The 21,128-nt window shown below is 34.0% G+C and overlaps 1 protein-coding gene across 2 annotated transcripts in view; it reads right to left on the bottom strand.

Moving 5' to 3' along the window:
* Positions 1-15,638, bottom strand: part of EYS (EGF-like photoreceptor maintenance factor) — a 1,566,128-nt gene extending 1,550,490 nt beyond the window's left edge. For both annotated transcript variants that reach the window (XM_078055169.1, XM_078055170.1), the window contains exons 1-2: positions 14,888-15,638; positions 10,505-10,618 (exon numbers count right to left, since the gene is read on the bottom strand). In XM_078055169.1, coding sequence (XP_077911295.1) covers positions 10,505-10,618; positions 14,888-15,638 — 865 coding nt within the window. The remainder of the gene's footprint in view (positions 1-10,504; positions 10,619-14,887) is intronic.
* Positions 15,639-21,128: the final 5,490 nt, after the last annotated feature.

Genomic DNA, 21,128 nt, shown 5'->3' with positions numbered 1-21,128 from the left:
TGTGAATTTAATTTAAAAATACTTACCAACAGGTGCTTGGGTGGCTCAGTTGGTTAAGTGTCTGCCTTTGGCTCAGGTCTGGGACTGAGTCCCACATTGGGCTCCCTGCTTAGTGGGGAGTCTGCTTCACTCTCTGCCCTTCCCCTCGCCTATGCTCTCTCTCTCAAATAAATAAATAAAATCTTCAAAAAAATTTTACCATTACATGTCAAGTGAATTCAGTATCACTTTGTCAAAAATTGATCTTTATGCCTCATTATATATACTTGATGCCTAAAATGACACATATCTACCTGGAGTTCTCTGTTTAGGGTCCCTGCAAAGTTACCTGTTTAGACATAAATAGAGGGGCGCCTGGGTGGCTCAGTCTTTAAGCGTCTGCCTTCGGCTCAGGTCATGATCCCAGGGTCCTGGGATCGAGCCCCGCATCGGGCTCCCTGCTCGGCGGGAAGCCTGCTTCTCCCTCTCCCACTCCCCGCTTTGTTCCCTCTCTCGCTGTGTCTCTCTCTGTCAAATAGATAAATAAAATCTTAAAAAAAAAAAAAACATAAATAGAGAAAAGTTCTAGAGATTAAAAAAAACAAAACAACCCCCCCCCAAAAAAAAGAACAAGAGCAATATTGACATTGGTGATTGTGTTACTTTGCACTACTGTAAATAGCTTTTTTTCAGATGAACTTTCTCACAGAAAACTATAGAACTGTATTAAAACACACAAATTCTCTTTACAAGAAAAAAATTGTACCTATGTATGGTGAGAGAAGTTAACTAGACTTATTGTGGTGATCATTTAACAATATTTACAAATATCAAATCATTATGTTGTACACCTGAAACTAATATAATGTTATATGTTGTATAATGTATAATGTATAATGTATAATGTTATATGTAATATTATATCTTGATTTAAAAATGTTACACACATACACATAAGCTACGCCAAGTCCTTGAAGAGTGAACAAAACCAGCCAGAATTAGAAAGCATCAGTAAACAAAACAAAACCAAAAAAAATCAACAGAAATTAATTTGAAGGAAAGATATGGGGAGAAAAATGATTGCACTACAATAACTAGTGCCAGAGTGACAAGTAGGAAAATAATAATGTGTCTACCATATGTGTAATTGTAGATGAAAAGGAGAGAGAGAGATTTTGGTGGTAAAAAATAATTTAAAATAATGGTCTAAAACTTTCCAAACATAGTGAAAAACATTAGCTTACAAATTCAAGAAGTCTGATCATCTCTAGGTAGGATAGATACAAAGAAAATCACTGCTATGCAGGGTACAGTCAAGAACTCTGAACAGACCAGAGAAGCAACATTACATACTGGCTTAAGACAATAATATCAATGGAGTAAAATCATCCAAATTATAATTTTATTTCCACCATTTTCTCAAAAGGTTAAGTAGAGATGAGATTAATTATTTTGTGGACTTGCTTTCTGGTAAAAAGAAAAGCACATGATAAATAGTAAATAACTGTTCTATTTATTCAATAGTAATGAAAAGGCATTCAAAGTGTCACAACATATATGTTTTATAACTAACTACATTATATACTTTATTGAGCATTCAAGTCCTTTCATTTGTAATCAATTAATTCTCTCATTTATTAATACAATAAAAAAATTCATGATCATCCTGAGATCCTGTAATTATCAATAATTACTATTTATAAAGTGAATAATATATACTAGATGTTGAGTGGACACATAAATTGTCTCCAGACAATTTACAGTGGAATGGGGAACACTTGGATTCATTGTTCTGTCAGTCAAAGGAGGATTATCACAATAGAAGGAAGACTATCAAAAGGTGCAAAGTGAGCTTCAGTTATTTATCAAGATGAGTAGGGTAAGTAGCAAAGGAAATCATTCATGTTAGTAATTAGATACAGAACCTTTGTTTTTCAGTGTTATATTACTGTGGATTATGCTGTGTTTAGAACTACAGGTACATTAACTCTTTCCTAGTCAACACCTAAACAATTATGTATGTCATTAAATGTGTTAGATTAACTTGTGTAAATATTTGCCATAATTTTAACTCCAAACTCTATGAATGCTAAGCCTCAGAGTTGAGTGTACAGGTAGAGTGCCAATTAGCTCATGTAATATGATTATTCACAATATTTAACAAATTACACTTATGAGAATAAGGACTAGTTCGATTCTCTCCATGGCAGGGGGTTAGAACGAAGGTCAAACTGACAGATTAATTTTCCAACCTTTATCAGAATTGAGTTTCAAATAGGATTAAAGTTCAATTATTAAAAATGAAAAAAGTTATATTTGATTTAGCTCCTGCTAGCTTTCCTTTCCATGAACAAAATACTATTTTCCACAAATTCTACCTCCTGGTAGGTAGGGGCTTTGAAAATGGAGAAACCTACTTTGTATTGGAAAATATTCTGCACACCTTCTGATTTAAACTACTAACAAAATGTCCTAACAGTATCTGTCACTACACAGATTAGACCTCCTGTTATCTGAGGTTATCACATCTTAAAAAATAGATTATACCTCCAATGCCATACCATGGTTTCTTGAAGTCATTCATCTTGGGTATGGAGATCCCAGCTTGCCTTGCAAAGAAACTTTTTTGAATCTCGAAACTAAAATTATTTTTTTCTAGCTATAAATTAGTCCTAAACTAAGAATGAAGAGTTTATTTTCTGACAATCATTTTTTCTTATATAAAACTCATATTTTAAAAGTGTGAAAGTAAGTCAGGAACTGACCATCTATAGAATGAGAATTTTAATGGTTGAAATTGCTCAAAAAGATACACTAAATTTTTTTTCAATAAACCTTACAAAGTTATAAAGTTAGAGCAAATCACTTTATAATAGATACATAAATCTTATATAACATCTCAAATTTAGAATTACAATGAAGAATATAATTTCATAGTTTTTTATTAGACCTTTATTAAGTCTACTTTTATAATGTCTGATATTGCAGTTTGACCTCACAGTTAATTATTCTTATTCATACTCTTGGTGTCTTAAAATTTAGGAATATGTGTTTTTCTAAAGGATAACTAATATTAAAATAGGATTGGTGTACTCTATACCTTATTTCTTTGCAGACTTGATTTAAATTAATTGAAGACAGATACATACATACATATATACATACACACATACATATGTACTTTATAAGCTTTAAAAATGTGATGTTTCTTATATATTTTTGGCTATGGCTTTAAGTCACAGAATGATGCAATAAACAGGTACCAAAAAATAACCCAATCTATAATAGTTACTGTATCTTCTAATAGAGTTATCATCCTAGTTTGCCCATGATAACAGCAGTTTATGCTCATGGAGTGTGAGACAGTATATGCTAAGATATCAGTTCTCCCAATTACCAAACTACCACTTGTCCTGGATTTCTAAGTACCATTATTAATACTTTCATTAAAATAAACAGGGGTGTGTTTGATAGATTTTCACTTTGTATTTTAAATTCTGCCATGGTCTTTTCTAAGAGTATTAGAAATATATAGGCAATATATTATGTAACATGAGGATAAATCAGCAAGTTAACCAATGATAACCCACTTCTCTTTTTCTAGTCCTTTCCAGATGCAAAGAATATTATATCTCTCTTAAGGATAGCTTGAAGGATTTTGAAGACCCAAGAAGCCACAAATAACTGATTCCTTCTTGTTTCAGTAGATAGGAGAAGGATCTGATAATGCTGCCCATGAACACAAAGCTTCCTGATTGCAAGTAAGCTGGGTCAGTGGGAATCACAGGAAATTATGAGTTATGTCTGTGTTTTATATGAGAGACAAACAGAGGCCAAGCAGTACTGTCATAAAGTGTATAGAGAGTTATCTCTATATGTTCTTGGTATAGAAGTTTGTTCATACCATTGATCACAGGTATGGTATAAATTGGGGGTTGATAAAGTATAACTCTAAGCCAAATACGACCTTCCACCTATTTTTGTAAATAAAGTTTTATTGGAACAAATGAAATTCACTCATTTACATATTGTCTATGGCTCCTTTCTCACTACAATAGCAGAGTTGAGTTATTGCAATAGAGATCATATGGCTCAGAAAGTCTAAAATATTTACTATCTGATCCTTTACAGAAAAGAAGTTTACAAGTCCCTGACATAAATATACTATTATTTACATATTTTGTTTTGTGCAGTTTATTTCTTATTTTATAATAAATACTTAAAATGTAAAAAGATAAAAAGCAATTTATATTTTTATTCTTTTAATTTAATTTTATTATGTTATGTTAGTCACCATACAATACATCATTAATTTTTGATGTAGTGATCCACGATTAATTGTTTTCATATAACACCCAGTGCTCCATGCAATACGTGCCCTCCTTGATACCCATCACCAGGCTAACCCATCCCGCCACCTCCCACCCCTCTAAAACCCTCAGTTTGTTTCTCAGAGTCCATAGTCTCTCATGGTTCATCTCTCCCTCCGATTTCCCCCCTTCATTTTTCCCTTCCTTCTCCTAACGTCCTCCATGCTATTCCTTATGTTCCACAAATAAGTGAAACCATATGATAATTGACTTTCTCTGCTTGATTTATTTCACTTGGCATAATCTCCTCTGGTCCCATCCATGTTGATGTTACAGTTGGGTAGTCATCCTTTCTGATGGCTGAGTAATATTCCATTGTATATATGAACCATATCTTCTTTATCCATTCATCTGTTGAAGGGCATCTCAGCTCTTTCCACAGTTTGGCTATTGCAGACATTGCTGCTATGAACATTGGGGTGCATATGGCTCTTCTTGTCACTACACCTGTGTCTTTGGGGTAAACACCCAGTAGTGTAATTGCAGGGTCATAGGGTAGCTCTATTTTTAATTTTTTGAGGCACCTCCACACTGTTTTCCAAAGTGGCTGTACCGTACTACTTGTATTCCCACCAATAGTGTAAAAGGGTTCCCCTTTCTCCACAACCTCTCCAACATTTGTTGTTTCTTGCCCTGTCCATTTTTGCCATTCTAACTGGTGTAAGGTGGTATCTCAATGTGGTTTTGATTTGAATTTCCCTGATGGCTAATGATGATGAACATTTTTTCATGTGTCTGTTAGCCATTTGTATGTCTTCTCTGGAGAAGTGTCTGTTCAAGTCTTCTGCCCATTTTTTGACTTGATTATTTGTTTTTTGGGTGTTGAGTTTGAGAAGTTCTTTATAGATCTTGGGTACCAGCCCTTTATCTGATATGTCATTTGCAAATACCTTCTCCCATTCTGTGGGTTGCCTCTTTGTTTTGTTGACCATTTCCTTTGCTGTGCAGAAGCTTTTTATCTTGATGAAGTCCCAAAAGTTCATTTTTGCTTTTGTTTCACTAGCCTTTGGAGATGTATCTTGAAAGAAGTTGCTGTGGGCGATGTCAAAGAGGTTACTGCCTATGTTCTCCTCTAGGATTTGGATGGATTCCTGTCTCACATTGAGGTCTTTCATCCACTTTGAGTTTATCTTTGTGTATGGTGTTAGAGAATGGTCGAGTTTCAGTCTTCTGCACGTGGCTATCCAATTTTCCCAGCACCATTTATTGAAGAGACTGTTTTTTTCCATTGCATATTTTTTTCCTGCTTTGTCGAAGATTATTTTTCCATAGAGTTGAGGGTCCATATCTGGGCTCTCTATTCTGTTCCATTGGTCTATATGTCTGTTTTTGTGCCAGTACCATGCTGTCTTGGTGATCACAGCTTTGTAATATAGCTTGAAATCGGGCAACGTGATGCCCCCAGCTTTGTTTTTTCTTTTTCAACATTTCCTTGGTGATTTGGGGTCTTTTCTGATTCCACACAAATTTTAGGATTGTTTGTTCCAGCACTTTGAAAAATGTCATTGGAATTTTGATCGGGATGGCGTTAAAGGTATAGATTGCTCTGGGTAGCATAGACATTTTAACAATGTTTATTCTTCTGATCCATGAGCATGGAATGCTTTTCCATCTTTTTGTGTCTTCAATTTCTTTCATGAGTGTTCTGTAGTTCCTAGAGTATAGATCTTTTACTTCTTTGATTAGGTTTATTCCGAGGTACCTTATGGTTTTTGGTGTTATTGTAAATGGAATCGTTTCTCTAATTTCTCTTTCTACAGTTGCATTGTTAGTTTATAAGAAAGCACTTGATTTCTGTGCATTGATTTTGTATCCTGCCACATTACTGAATTGCTGTATGAGTTCTAGTAATTTGGGGGTGGAGTCTTTTGGGTTTTCCACATAAAGTATCATTCATCTGCGAAAAGAGAGAGTTTGACTTCTTCTTTGCCAATTTATTATTTTTTTATTTTTTTATTTTTTTATTTTTTTTTTTAAAGATTTTATTTATTTATTTGACAGAGAGAGACACAGCGAGAGAAGGAACACAAGGAGGGGGAGTGGGAGAGGGAGAAGCAGGCTTCCCGTGGAGCAGGGAGCCCGATGCGGGGCTCGATCCCAGGACCCTGCGATCATGACCTGAGCCGAAGGCAGACGCTTAACGACTGAGCCACCCAGGCGCCCCATCTTCTTTGCCAATTTAAATACCTTTTATTTCTTTTTGTTGTCTGATTGCTGTTGCTAGGACTTCTAGTACTACGTTGAACAATAGTGGTGAGAGTGGGCATCCTTGACGTGTTCCTGATCTTAAGGGAAAGGCTCTCAGCTTTTCCCCATTAAGGATGATATTTGCTGTGAGGTTTTCATAGATGGATTTTATGAACTTGAGGAATGTTCCCTCTATCCCTATACTCTGAAGAGTTTTAATCAAGAAAGGATGCTGTATTTTTTCAAATTCTTTTTCTGCATCAAATGAGAGGACCATATGGTTCTTCTCTCTCTTATTAATGTGTTCTATCACATTGATTGATTTGCAAATGTTGAACCACCTTTGTATCCCGGGGATAAATCCCACTTGGTCGTGGTGGATGATCCTTTTAATGTATTGCTGGGTCCTATTAGCTAGGATTTTGTTGAGGATTTTGGAATCCATATTCATCAGGTATATCAGTGAAATTCTCCTTTTTTGGGGGTCTTTGCCTGCTTTGGGGATTAAGGTAATGCTGGCCTCATAGAATGAGTCTGGAAGCTTTCCTTCTGTTTCTATTTTTTCAAACAGCTTGAGGAGGAGAGGTATTATTTCTTCTTTGAATGTTTGGTAGAATTCCCCAGAGAATCCATCAGGTCCTGGACTCTTGTTTTTTGGGAGGTTTTTGATCACTGCTTCAATCTTGTTACTGGTTATTGGCCTATTCAGGTTGTCAATTTCTTCCCATTTCAGTTTTGGGAGTTTATAGGTTTCCAGGAAGGCATCCATTTCTTCCAGGTTGCTCAACTTATTGGCATATAGTTGTTGATAATAATTTCTAATAATTGTTTCTATTTCCTTGTTGTTAGTTGTGATCTCTCCCCTTTCATTCATAATTTTATTAATTTGGGTCCTTTCTCTTTTCTTTTGGAAAAGTCTGGCCAGTGGCTTATTGATCTTATTAATTCTTTCAAAGAACCAAAAAAGCAATTTATATTTTTAATTTAAAAGTTTCAAATTTATGTTTACCCGGAAAGTTGATAATGAATATGCAGTTTGCCCCTATACTATGTCACTATTAATGATCCATTACAGACTATTACTGGTATCATTGACTATATGAAAACCAGAAGATACACATTAGTTGAAGAACCATCAGCATGTATCTTAAATGTTAGTAATTATCTTAGAAGACTGCCTTCCAATGATGAATCAGGTGCAGATGCAGAAGGTATTCTTATATATTACTCTGTGAAGAATGTCTTTTCATTTACATCAAGTGACCGTCCCAAAATGATTTCTCTCATTTTCTATTGCAAGTTTCTCTGTACATATATGAGTAAAATGATAGTTATATAAACGTGTCAGCTGAATTAACACAATAACTTCGCACACAGTTAAAAGATGCCAGCTGCTTGATATTAGTAAAATTAGAGGCTTAAATAAATTAGCAGTTAATTTCAACAATGGTTTGATTTTTCCATCCAATTAACTGAATTATAATAAAGCTTTTCAAGTTCATTCTGTTGAATGCAATATTAGGAATGCTTTTGAAAATTCAGTAAGTTGTTCAAAGATAAAGTTATTTGTTCTTGTGTTAAAATTATAAATAAAAATTTTGTTAAGTATATCATGATGTATACATTGTTTTGATTAAGTTGAGAAAAAGATGGAATTAGGTTGAAAAAAGGATCAGAAAGAAATACACTTGGAATTTATTATAGTGCACGCATAATTCACATTTTAATCCAAACTAGTGATATTCACATAATTGAAACAGAATGCATAGTTGAAAGAATCATCTAAATTTTGGTCCATTTTGCTCAGAACCATAACAAGCATTTAATCAAACAACTTAATAAATTAAGCACACAAAAAATCAGTTTTTGAAAGTTTTAGTGAGTAGTCCTTATTTTTAAAAAGCGATTAAAATGTATTCCTGCATAACACAACAGAGATACTGAACATATTCAATAAGTTAGAAGTGTATAATATTATAAACACTGTATTTGTGCTCTGGAATAACTGGACTTGTGGGAAGCAATATTTGAGGAGGATCCTATATTTTATGGATAAATTTATGTACCAGAACATAATGAAAATAAATTGAGAAGCCTTACAACTTTGCAGCACCTAAGATATGTGAAGATCATTTATTTCACGAGGTTTTTCTTTTAAAGTAATGTTTGTCAAAGAAAATAATACCGAACAGAATAAAAATATGGCTCCTATTAAAAAACTGATTTTTGGGGCGCCTGGTGGCTCAGTTGGTTAAGCGACTGCCTTCGGCTCAGGTCATGATCCCGGAGTCCCGGGATCGAGTCCCGCATCGGGCTCCCTGCTCAGCAGGGAGTCTGCTTTTCCCTCTGACCTTCCCCCCTCTCATGCTCTCTCTCTATCTCATTCTCTCTCTCAAATAAATAAATAAAATTAAAAAAAAAAAAAACTGATTTTTGTATTTTATACAAAAAATTGAATTGAGACTACATTCCACTTAGCAGATTTCTTTTGAGATTAACAGGAACCTCAACAGTTCAGTGAAAATGTCCTCAATTAAGAATGGCATAGTTAGGAGTCAACTGAAGGCATTAACAATTTCAAATTTATTAATCATAAATGCAACTTTTATGAAGGTATAACTTTATAAAAAAATAAAATAATAAGACCACAATACAAATATTTATTCTTCAGAAAAGTATTAGCAACATATTATTTAGAGATAAATATGGCTAAACACAGTTTCTGCTTATATTGTTTTGTAATGTTCAGATAATCAATAAAAAGTATGTTTTAAAATTTCCTTTGATTTGCAGAGACTGAAGATCAAGTTATAATTATCTTTGAAAATAATTTTATTAAAAATAATTTTTGAATAGGACTACTTTATGTGTCTGCCTATGTAATTAAACCAATTTGCAGGTCAATAAATAAATATTTCAAATATTATATAATTGTAACTGTTTTTAGCTACCTCTTTTGCTCAAAAATGTCATGGTCTGGAAAGATAAATTATATGGTTTTCATACATATGCAGGATACAGTAAAATACTGTATAAATCTTTCAACTCATAACCTCTTTCAAGGAACGAGAAGACTTGAGGGATAAAAGACCTGAAAATATTTTTTTTTTTAAAGATAGTTATTAGAATCTTTATTGCCTGCATTGCTACCAACACTTGTTAACTATGCGACAGTGGTTAATGTATTCTACCAAAATTTCAAATCTCCCTCAATGGAGTTAGGTGGAAGGACCTGCAAGAGAAACACTAAGAGATATTACCATTCTCTGTAATTTGGAAGACAGGCATCTTTTTGTTGTACTCTCACAAAAGGAGTCTGTAGGTGTCTTCTAATTGTGGTTGGAAACACCACTGCTTAAAGGCATTTTGAAGAGGGTCAGATACACTGATAATTAGTTATATTTCCCAGAAAATGGGAAACTGTAGAAGAGTTTAAAGATGAGACTAGAATGGTTTAAACATATTTTCATTATTTAAACATTTAATGAATAGTTAAGAAAGTATTGATTTAAACAGTGATTTCATTCCACATCTTTAAATTCATTTGAGAAGAAATAAAAAATTTTTACTCTTCATAAAAGGGGATTTGTCTGTAATGACGTTACATAAGGAAATAAGTTAGATATAATTATGCAAAGTACGTGCAAAATGTGCAAAATTATGCAAATTATGTGCACTATGTCTAAAAATATTTTAGAACTTAAGAACAAAATATATTTTATCATGGTGAAAAACTTGTCAACTGGTGTCCAAAACTTGTCTTATATGGAATATTTAGCAGGATCATTTAATTGCTAACCAAACTGATTAAACATATCCCTAAAACGTATTCAGAGTGTAGAACCTCTAAAATTGCATTTTTCAATAATTAATGAAACATTTCAAATTTAATTTGAAGCAAATAAGACAAAAATTAAAATGATTTGTATGCATGCATATATACATACATACACATGTGCATTTTTTACCTGAAAATGGTTCACCACATTCACAGATGAAATTATTTATAGTAATATTGCCACAATTCCCATGGAAACAGACACGTGACTGACATTGGCCAATAACTTCTGAACAATTTATGCCTATTCAAATGAAAGAAAATTAATTTTTCAATTAGATTAAAAATATTTACACTGTATATAGTTAACTATGGTCACTAATTTTCCCCGAATTCCTTTAATAATGATGATCAAAATTTTGTCAAAATGTAACTCTAATTAAGAAATAAGGGGCATCTGGGTTGTTCAGTCTGTTAAGTGACCCACTCTTGATTTCAGGTCAGATCAGGGTCATGGAATTGAGCTCTGCATCGGGCTTTGGTCAGCACAGAGTCTGCTTGAAATTCCCTTCCTTCCCCTCTGCCCTTCCCCCTACTCCAGTGCTCTAAATAAATAAATAAATAAATAAAATAATAAAATAATAAACAAATAAAACTTCATGATGATGTATTTAAATTGAAATAAAAATTAATTTCAATCAGCTTGACATCTTCAATAAGCTTTTTCCATCTTCCGACCCACACTACAGTATTCAAATATTTTTCTGATTGTTGATATTTGAGCTTTAGATGATCTTCATGATAATTTTAATTTGTTAATCATGTTTTGACAGTAGATAATATTAATATATGTACACATCAGTTCTTCAACATACAGTGGTAGTCCTGCAGTGGAATTTACAAAGTGACATATTCAAAAGTATATTGTGTCTTAGCCCTATCACCTAGCCAAAGTGATAATTCAAAAGAGAAAAATGTAAAAAATTGACACCATTTGAAGAGAAACCTGGTCATAAAGTTTTAGTCAAGCAAGATGAATAAAGTCTAGAGATATGCTATACAACATTGTGTGTACTGTCAACAATTCTTTATTGTACAGTTAAAAATTTATTAAGAGGGTAGATGTCATATTAAGTGTTCTTTCCACAATATAATAAAATAAAATAATAAAATAAAATCTGAAATAATGGGGGAGAAAAAGAGAAAAGGCTACTTGGATTCTCAGAAATTATGCACCAACTTCTAAACTCTACATTTTTTTGCCCTATCTGTTCTATCAGGTTTCCAAATCTCACTAATATAAACTATTGTGGTCCTACAATATCACATACCATAACCTTTCATAGCATACTTTTCTATGCAGTTAATCAGCTCATAATATCCTTTGTAGAGGAATGTGCCTAGAAAATTCCAGGGCATGGCAAATGGACACATGTTACTATAAAACAGTTGCCCATAATTTAGCAATAGGCCAGCCACCCCTCCATTTTAACTGAATCCTTAATTTAATTTGTAAGCAGTTTTTGCCATTATCATTGATTCCTTTCAAATTCTTTATAGACTGACAGCCCTGCCACAATAATACAGAACTCTTCTTCCTTCATTTACCTCCAAACAACCCCAACACAATAAAAATTTAGGTAAATATAATTATGTGCCAAATATTTCCATGTACAAAAACTAAATTGACAAGAGAATGTTCAATAGGACATATCCTATTTCAATCTTAGTGTAATGGGCTAAGTTGTGAGCCCTCAAAATTCATATTTAAAATCCTAACTTCCAGGACCTCATAGTGTGACTGTATTTGGAAACAGGATCTTTAGAGAGGTAATAAAGATTAAATGAGGTCATTAAGGTGGGTCCTAATCTAATGTGACTGATGTCCTCATAAGAAGAAAAATTTTGGACATACAGACACATACAGAGGGAAGACACAGGGAGAATACGGCTATCTACAGACCAAGGAGTGAGGCCTCAGAAGAAACCATTCTTGCTTACATGATACTTTGATCTCTAACATTTAACCTCTAGAATGAGAGAAAATAAATTTCTGTTGTTGAAGCCACTCAAACTATGGTACTTTGTTATGGCATCACTAGGAAATTAATACAGTTAATATTCTCAATTTCTTTGGTAATTCTACATATTTCTGTATCATCTGAGACTTAAAATTGAAACAATTATTATAAAGTGGTATTATGCTATATGCTCAGTATTATAGTATTTAACATTTAATGATTTAAATTATCTATGGCTGTGTTTCTAATAAATAAACAAACAAACATTGGGTAAAAACAAACAACCTTAGTATGCAACTAAGATAAAATCATTGAAATAGCATTCTATGACATATGACATATGACATATATGCCAATTAATATTCCGATAGATGGTAGAAATTTTCTAACTAAACATTGTTTAAAATACTTTGGACAAACTAAAATGTATGCTTTAGGATCTCTCAATTAAATTGCTTTTTCATTCACCCCAAATCAGCAATTTGACTGCTTTCACTTTTTTGCTGACCTGCCTTAATTTAATTTTATTTTTTTAAAAGATTTTATTCATTTATTTATTTGAGAGAAAGAGTGAGAGAGAGAGCATGAGCAGGGGGAGGGGCAGAGGGAGAAGCAGACTCCACGCAGAGCAGGGAGCCTGCCACAGGGCTAGATCCCTGGGTCCTGGGATCATGACCTGAGCAGAAAGCAGATGCTTAACCAACTGAGCCTCTCAGGTACCCCATGACCTGTCTTAATTTTAATTATCTGAAAACCTCCAGGAAGACTTGGGGTTACTTACATTTTTGTTCACCAATGCCAGTAAGAATAAAATGAGAATTTGATCCCAATTAGAGGCAGAGGATGTTCAGTGGATATTGCTGGGATTAACTTCTGAAATGGTCTTAGTACTTACTTCCCTACCACAGAGTCTAAAATTACTCTGAAAGATTGGTTTAGGTGAATTTTAGAACCTACAAGGGTTTATTGGGATATTTTATTATACAGTCTTCTCAAGCTTGGATCCAGTATAGTCTTCCCAGGCACACAGAAGAAAAACCTTCTGAAGTCCCCTAAAGCCTGCCTGAAAAAAATCTACAGTTGTATCTCTGAGCCTCATCTTTCTATCATATCTACTGCTCACCCTCTTTCCTCTCTCTTGACCAAAATGTACTACCAATCTGTTATTTGTTTTCCCATACTATCATTACAAAATGCATCAAGCAATTCCCTTTTCTAGGTCTTCCTTGTTTTACCCATTACCTTTGTAACTCTCTATGCCAGGTCTCTAAATTCCCAGTAAAAGAAACTCTTTCATAAGTTCCTATAGATTAAATTTTTCCCTACATTTCTCTTCATTTCCCTCTGATGACCCAAATTCCCTAGTAAACTTTCAAGTAGTGATAGTTGATTTTCCCTTAAATCCTCACTTCAGTCTCAGGTAGTATAGTTTACATTGTTTTTAGATTGCTGGCTTCATCTACTAACCAAATGTCCTTTTTTTTACAACCTTTCCTCATCATTGCCACTCATTTAGTTTATTATAACCAAGTTTATCAATTATATCAAGTTCTTTCCTTCCTTTCCACTCTTATCTATTAATCACTTTATAGGGCCACATCAACATCCATTAAAAACATTGCTCTTGGGCAGCTGGGTGGCTCAGTCTGTTAAGTGACCTACTCTTGGTTTTGGCTCAGGTTATGACCTCAGGGTCAGGAGATTGAGTCTCACATTGGGCTCTGCACCAGGCATGGAACCTGCTTAAGATTCTCTCTCCTTTCTCTCTCTCTCTCTCTCCCCCTGGCCCTCCCCCAACAGGTCCCATGCATGTGTGCTCTCTCTCTCTCTCTCTCAAAAAAAAAAAAAAAAAAGAACAATGCTCTTGGCTCACAATTATCTTTTCTTTTCCAATTCTTCCAAGCAACTTCATGCCTTCCCCACAACCACACACCTCTTTATCTTCCTCTGCTCAGATTCACACTTAATTCCTACATTATCACCCAGAACTGTTTAAACTAAATACCATAAGCTTGGAAATTTCATTCTATGACTAATACTATTCTGATAGTGTTTTTTTTTAATATATGAGACATTAAGAGTGAATGTTGAGAAAGATGTTAAAATAGGTATTTCAGGGTAAAATATACATTTTTAAAAATCCTTCTTATTTAAATAAGCAAAAAAATTATTTTAGAGAATGCCTGATAGGAATTTTATGTCCAGATTCCAAATTTAGCCCATTCTAAAAAATCTACAAATTTTTTAGAAATGTAGTTCGTTTTTTGGAAAGTAACAGTTTGTGAACTCAGTTTATTTTCTTATTTTAATAGAATTATGTTATTATTTTTGTTAAGATTTTATTTACTTATTTGTCAGAGAGAGAGAGAGAGAGCACAAGCAGGGGGAGCGGCAGACAGAGGGAGAAGCAGGCTCCCCGCTGAGCAAGGAGCACGACAGGGACTCTATCCCAGGACCCTGGGATCATGACCTGAGCCGAAGGCAGATGCTTAACCAACTGAGCCACCCAGGCATCCCGAATTATGTTATTTTTTAAAAAAACTTAATCTTACCTTTAAATGGTCTGTGACAGATGCATTCATATCCTTGCTCATTCCATTTTCCTCTTTTATTAATGCAAATGCCATTATTTTCACATGGCTTATAAGAACACGCATCAAATTCCTGGCAATATTTTCCAGAAAATGGAGGCTGGCAATGGCAGCTGTATGTCTTGCTCCAAACTTCAGTAAGACATTTACCGTGCCCAGAGCAAAATTCTGAACTCAGAGATTCCTGGCAGAACTGTTCTTTCACTGTCACATTTAGTCGTAGCCCCAGGTGACAAAGCGATGGACCACTTGCTGTTACTGTGATAAAATAATGTGTCCCAATACTCAACCACCGAGAATTAACAGTATGCATTCCTTTTAGTTTGCAACCAAAAAGTAACTGATCTTCAGTTGTGGTGTTCTGCAGACAGTCAATGAATGATGCTTCAGAAACATTCATCAAATTTATTTCTGGAGACTGAAGAGATGGTTCAGAAGAAATTACAAGGATGTCTCCCAATTGAATTTGCAAAGGGCAAATCTGGGAAACAACTTGATTGCCTGAAGTATTCATTTTAGTATTTACATCCCCAAACCAGCAATCTCCATAGAAGTCCATGCAGATGTTTTCTGTTAGTGTCCAATTCACCACATATGATAATGGCTGTATATGCCATTCTTGCACAAATTGCCATTTACATGTTGTTTTTCCATTTATAAATGTGCTATGAAGAACCACTAGGCTCAGAAGCATAATTGACTTGTTAATCATTTTGGGCAATCGTATTTTATAGTCATGAAAGTATCATAAAGAATTGCTGCAAAATGGATTTTAGCATTGCTGAAAATTTCCAAGCAGAGATTTTGTTCAAGGATCCTGGGAACTGGCTTTTCTTCTAATCCCAAAATGCAAATGGATTGGTGACAGTGGATTTTGATCAACAGTGGAGTTCAACCTGGTTTAAATATCCCTTTAAACATAGAAATATACACTATTAGTGATGTTTTTCCTAAGTTACTTAAGATATAGACAATTCTAAGCTGGTTTCTGTAAGGACTGTGCCGCCACCATCTAGGTAACTTGTTTGTGAAACAAGGCCAGAAAAAATGTGGTGAAGATATGCTGCATCTCATCCTTGTCTATAGAGTTATATGCTTCTGAAATGTTTTGGTTTTGTTACATAATTAAACCAGCAATTTACTGCAGTATTTTGTATGTTCTCTTTACACCAAGCTTCAACAAAACTGAAATACAGGAATAATCAAGATCCTTCTTTTATGGGTGGCTTTAATTTTCTTCAGATATAAGTATTCCTCTTGATTAGGTTTAGAACACTTTAAAAACACCATCCATAAAATAAGAACAAAAATGATTTAAATATAATGTTCATGTAATATTTTCATGTAAATATAAGCTATAACGTACCTGTTGGTGACAAATCATGTTCCTCTAATCCAGGAGGTGGGAACTCCCAGATATACAAGATATTGTAGAAAATTTTGTCATGTAAACGATTAAATTCAGAATGACACTTCACCCAACTTCTGCAGAAATGTGGGAGTATAGTAGGCAAAGAAGGAAAAGGAAGTGTAAAATGGAATAATGCAAGGATGATAAATAGAAGTTGTATGGTACTGACTTCTCTTTCATCACACACCACTGGTGTGTGTGTGGGGGTGGGTGGGTGAGATTAATTCTGTCTGGAAGGCATCATTACTCCCAGAGGAAAAACAAAACAAACAAAAAACCCACCAAAAACAAAACAACAACAAAACAAAACAAAACAAAACAAACCCAGAGATTTTTGAGATTTTAATATTCACCCAATTAAAAAAAAAAAAAAAAGTAACTACAACTCATTGAGGGTTTTCTCGGTGTAAATCACTCCAGTACTTGATTAATAATAAAAACCATAAGAGTGCTTGGGTGGCTTAGTTGGTTAAGCTTCCAAGTCTTGATTTCCACTCAGGTCATGATCTCGGTTGTGAGATCAAGCCCTGAGTCCCTCTCAGCATGGGATTTGCTTGAGATTCTCTCTCGCCCTGTGTCTCTACCCTTCTCCCAACCTTTCCACTTATGCGTGCACTCTTTCTCTCAAAATAAATAAATAAAATCTTTAAAAAAACCCTGTAATCATCACAGTTTAAGGCCACATGGGTTTTAATTCCCTTCAGACTCATATAGAGAAGAATATATTATATTAAATATGTTCATTTAAAGAAATTAATATAGAAGTATTAAATTAACACAGTAGTATTGAAGATTGAGTTAGACTATATAAGAATATACAAGCCATTCAATAAATGATAGCTTTTTGTTTTGTTATTGTCCAATTTCACTCAGCAAGTAAGTGTCATGTCTTGGATTAAAATCCAGGTTTGTCAGATTCAACATCCCACTGTTTTTAACTATACCTTGACTGTCAATTAAATATTGTTAAATGATCTATGTCATTATATGATGTAATTAATTTGTTAATTCATATAAAATATTTATGTTAAGTCTGATTTTTTTTTTTTTTGAGATTTATTTATTTTAGAGAGAGAGAGCACGGTGGGGGGGCAGAAGGAGAGGGAGAGAAAAACTTAAGCAGACTCCACGCTGAGCACGGAGTGGAGGAGGGGTATTGAGCTCAGGACCCTAGATCACAACCTGAACCAAAATCAAGAGTCAGACCCTTAAACAACTGCGCCACCCAGGTGTCCCAAGTCCAATTTCTTAATGACCATTCTAGATCATGTAGAAATTAAATTTGGGGGTGCCTGGGTGGCACAGTTGGTTTAGGGTCTGACTCTTGGTTTTGACACAGGTCATGATCCCAGGATCCTGGGATAGAGCCCCACATCTGACTCGCTGATCAGCGGGGAGCCTGCTTCTTCCTCTGCCGCTCCCCCTGCTTGTGCTCTCTCTCTCTGTCAAATGGATAAATAAAATCTTAAAAAAAAAAAAAAAGAAATTAAATTTGAGTTGTAAATTTCCTCATTTTTTTTTTAAAGATTTTATTCATTTATTTATTTGACAGAGAGAGAGACACACAGCGAGAGATGGAACACAAGCAGGGGGAGTGGGAGAGGGAGAAGCAGGCTTCCCGCTGAGCAGGGAACCCGATGCGGGGCTGATCCCAGGACCCTGGGATCATGACCTGAGCCGAAGGCAGTTGCTTAACCAACTGAGCCACCCAGGCGCCCGTAAATTTCCTCTTTTAAAATTCAGTTGTAAGTATTATAAATCTATAAAATATAAATTCATATAAGTAATATATTACCTTAAAATATGCATATGGAAAAGGTAAAATTATAACTTTCCTAGAATTAAAAGTTATGAATGATCATGTTCATTTCAAATATGTTAGTCATAACTTCTGAATATAAATGAATAATCTTGCTAAGATTTAAGAATACTTTAAACAAATATATGTGATCCCAATCTATGTGCAAAGTAATATGCTAAGCACGAGGAATTCATCAGTGACCAAGTGAAACGGATATCAACGTGAAAAACTAAGAACTTAATGAAGGAAACAGAATTATTAGGCAAGCAACATCATTAATTATGAAAATAATAGTCTAGAGAACTCTGAGAATATGTAGCAGGGACATTAATAGGACACAAGAGAAAGCTTGAACAGTAAAATGAAATCACCTGGGAAAACTGTCAAGGGAAGAGTATTCTAGGAGAAAATATCTATCTAAAGATTTGAGATGAGTATGACATTGGATACTTCTGAATAAGTAAGAGAAGTTGAGCTTCTAAGTGTAGAGGAAAAATAAATCATGATAAAATATAAGCTCTTGATTTAGAGAGAGACTATATTAAGAAGGGGAAGGCATTATCAACAAGGGCTCACATTTTATCTGAGGGCAATGGAGAACCTCTTGGAACCTCTTGGTTTTATTTTATTTTATTTTATTTATTTTTATAAAATAAAATCTTAAAGTTTTATGTAGGGATTAGTAACAGCAAATTTTATTTTAATGACAGTTTATTGGAAGGGTGGGTGATGGCTTGGTGGACACAATTGGGAGAGTCGAGACATTTGTGGAGTCAGTCGTACTAATCTAGAGAAACAACAGTGATGGCTTGATTAATACAGAGGCAGTAGAAATATAACAACACTGGTGGAATCCAGAAATATTGAAATAGTAGAATTATACTATTATATATAATAGTATACCTTATATAATTATAAGGTCTTTAAGGCTGCTGACCTAACTAAGGAGAGGGAAAGAAATCCAGGAGGACCAGATACAGAAACAAGATGGCAAGGGGTAAGGATATGTCACAATCACTTAAACATACACCAAATTTGAAGTGTACTGGAACGATATCTTTGTAGAAGTATTCAGATTTCTGGTATATACAGATGAAAGCATAGGAGAGAAAACTGGGCTGGAGTTCTAAATCTGATTACATTAATCACATTTTTTTAATATTTCAATATGTATGTGAAGTTGTTGGAAAATTGTTTTAAATGAAAAAGACTTGATCTTGTTTAAATCATGAGGAAAGTATACATAGGGAGATAATAAAGCAGTATGGAAGAAAATATATGTCAATGAATACAGTTCAAGTAGGAGAAAAGAAAGAAGTTTATTGTAGATTATTAAGGTTGTGACTGTGGTGGAAGAAATCTGAGGATTTTACCTTGTGGGATCTTCTATTTTCTTTGTAAAATAGGGGACAATTAGGGAAATGGTGAGTTTGAAAGACAGACAAGAATGGACAAGACTTGAAGTGAACAGTGAGGAAAATGTGAGAGCATGTTCATTAGGAAAAAATAGAAGGATCACTAGGCAATATTGAAATACTTTTGTAGCTGTAAATCACAAATTTATAGCAGTATAAATCTGCACAGGTGCATTATTTCCCCAGTAGCCTAGTTGAAAAATATAAAATAAAAAAATTCAGTAGTAAATGGGTTTAAACAAACACAGTCACCAATTTATTTCCACACTGAAATACTCAGAAACAAATTTCATTTGCATTGAAGCAGAATTAGGTCTGTGTGACATTTTTAGACTAGCTGCAGATGTGAGCTCACATTACTGCATGGCTAATCCCGTGCTTCTCAGAATTCTCTGGGTCCCTAATTATTGTGCATTTATATTTTGTAAGAGAAAATCACTTGATAGTTGCATTTCTGTCTCAGAAAATTTAAATAAATAAAAATAGAAGCTAAAAAAATCTCTATGAGGTCAATTTGCTTCTATATATGTTGAATACAAAATACTTTGGATTTTATTAGAATAATGATTAATATAAACATCACATATGGATAAATTTAAATAAGGAGCTATAATTTAGACTCAAAAGGCAATGGTATGGACGCAGTTTTTCACTTATAAAGACACTGTTAAAATTCTGTCCAAAGTAGCAAGTCAAAGGACATTCTGTTCACTTCTAAACACACACACACACACACATGCATGCACACATATATTTTCACATGTGTTTAAGATTTGAAATCAGGAATCATGATTGTTCCATGTGATATTGTCACCTTTTAAATTCATGATTCAAGAAGTCTAGAAATCCAGGGACTATGATGGAGCCATTCATAGCATAATTACAACCATAATATTACTTTGCAGCAATGCTACCGGGATACTATTTCACAGGAAAATCTACTGAGCTGTATTACTTTTGTAGTTCAGTTACTTTAAATATAAAGCTCAACATATTCAATAGTTAATAAAACATAGGTAACTTTTCTTCCATTCACATTTAGAAATCATCTTAAATGACCTCCTTTAAAAAATAAGGAAAGAGATTCAAACAAATCCATTTTATATAAACAAAGAACAATCTGAATATAATGTGCCTATTTGCATTGTGCTCAATACATAATATCATGAACTGTGTAAACTTTAATGAATGTGTAGCTGATTCCACAAAACAGTGATCTTTTTCATTTTTACCCCATTATGAGTATGGTTTCCAAAATAAAGAGCTTTATTTTTATAAATTAAATATTATAACTGATGAAACATACGCAAATTGAGAATTAGGAATGTAGGAGATAGAATGAACAGATATAAAAATTCTAATGTTTTGTTCCTGAACTCTAGAGAGTGACACAGCACATTTTGGACACCACAGATTGGACTGAAATTGTGGGAGGAGGGCAAAAGGTGTTTTAGAAAGGTGAATATAACTATCAGCATCATGGAAGATGAGAATTCTAGCAGGGAGTCCAGAAAAGGGGAAAATGGTAAATTTTAAAATTAAATCTGAGGGAAAATCAATGGAGAAGAGATTACC

Source organism: Halichoerus grypus, chromosome 9 (genome assembly GCF_964656455.1).
Source record: "Halichoerus grypus chromosome 9, mHalGry1.hap1.1, whole genome shotgun sequence".
NCBI lineage: Eukaryota > Metazoa > Chordata > Mammalia > Carnivora > Phocidae > Halichoerus > Halichoerus grypus.
Note: the sequence above shows the minus strand (reverse complement) of the source record. Positions and strands in the feature narration are given on the sequence as shown.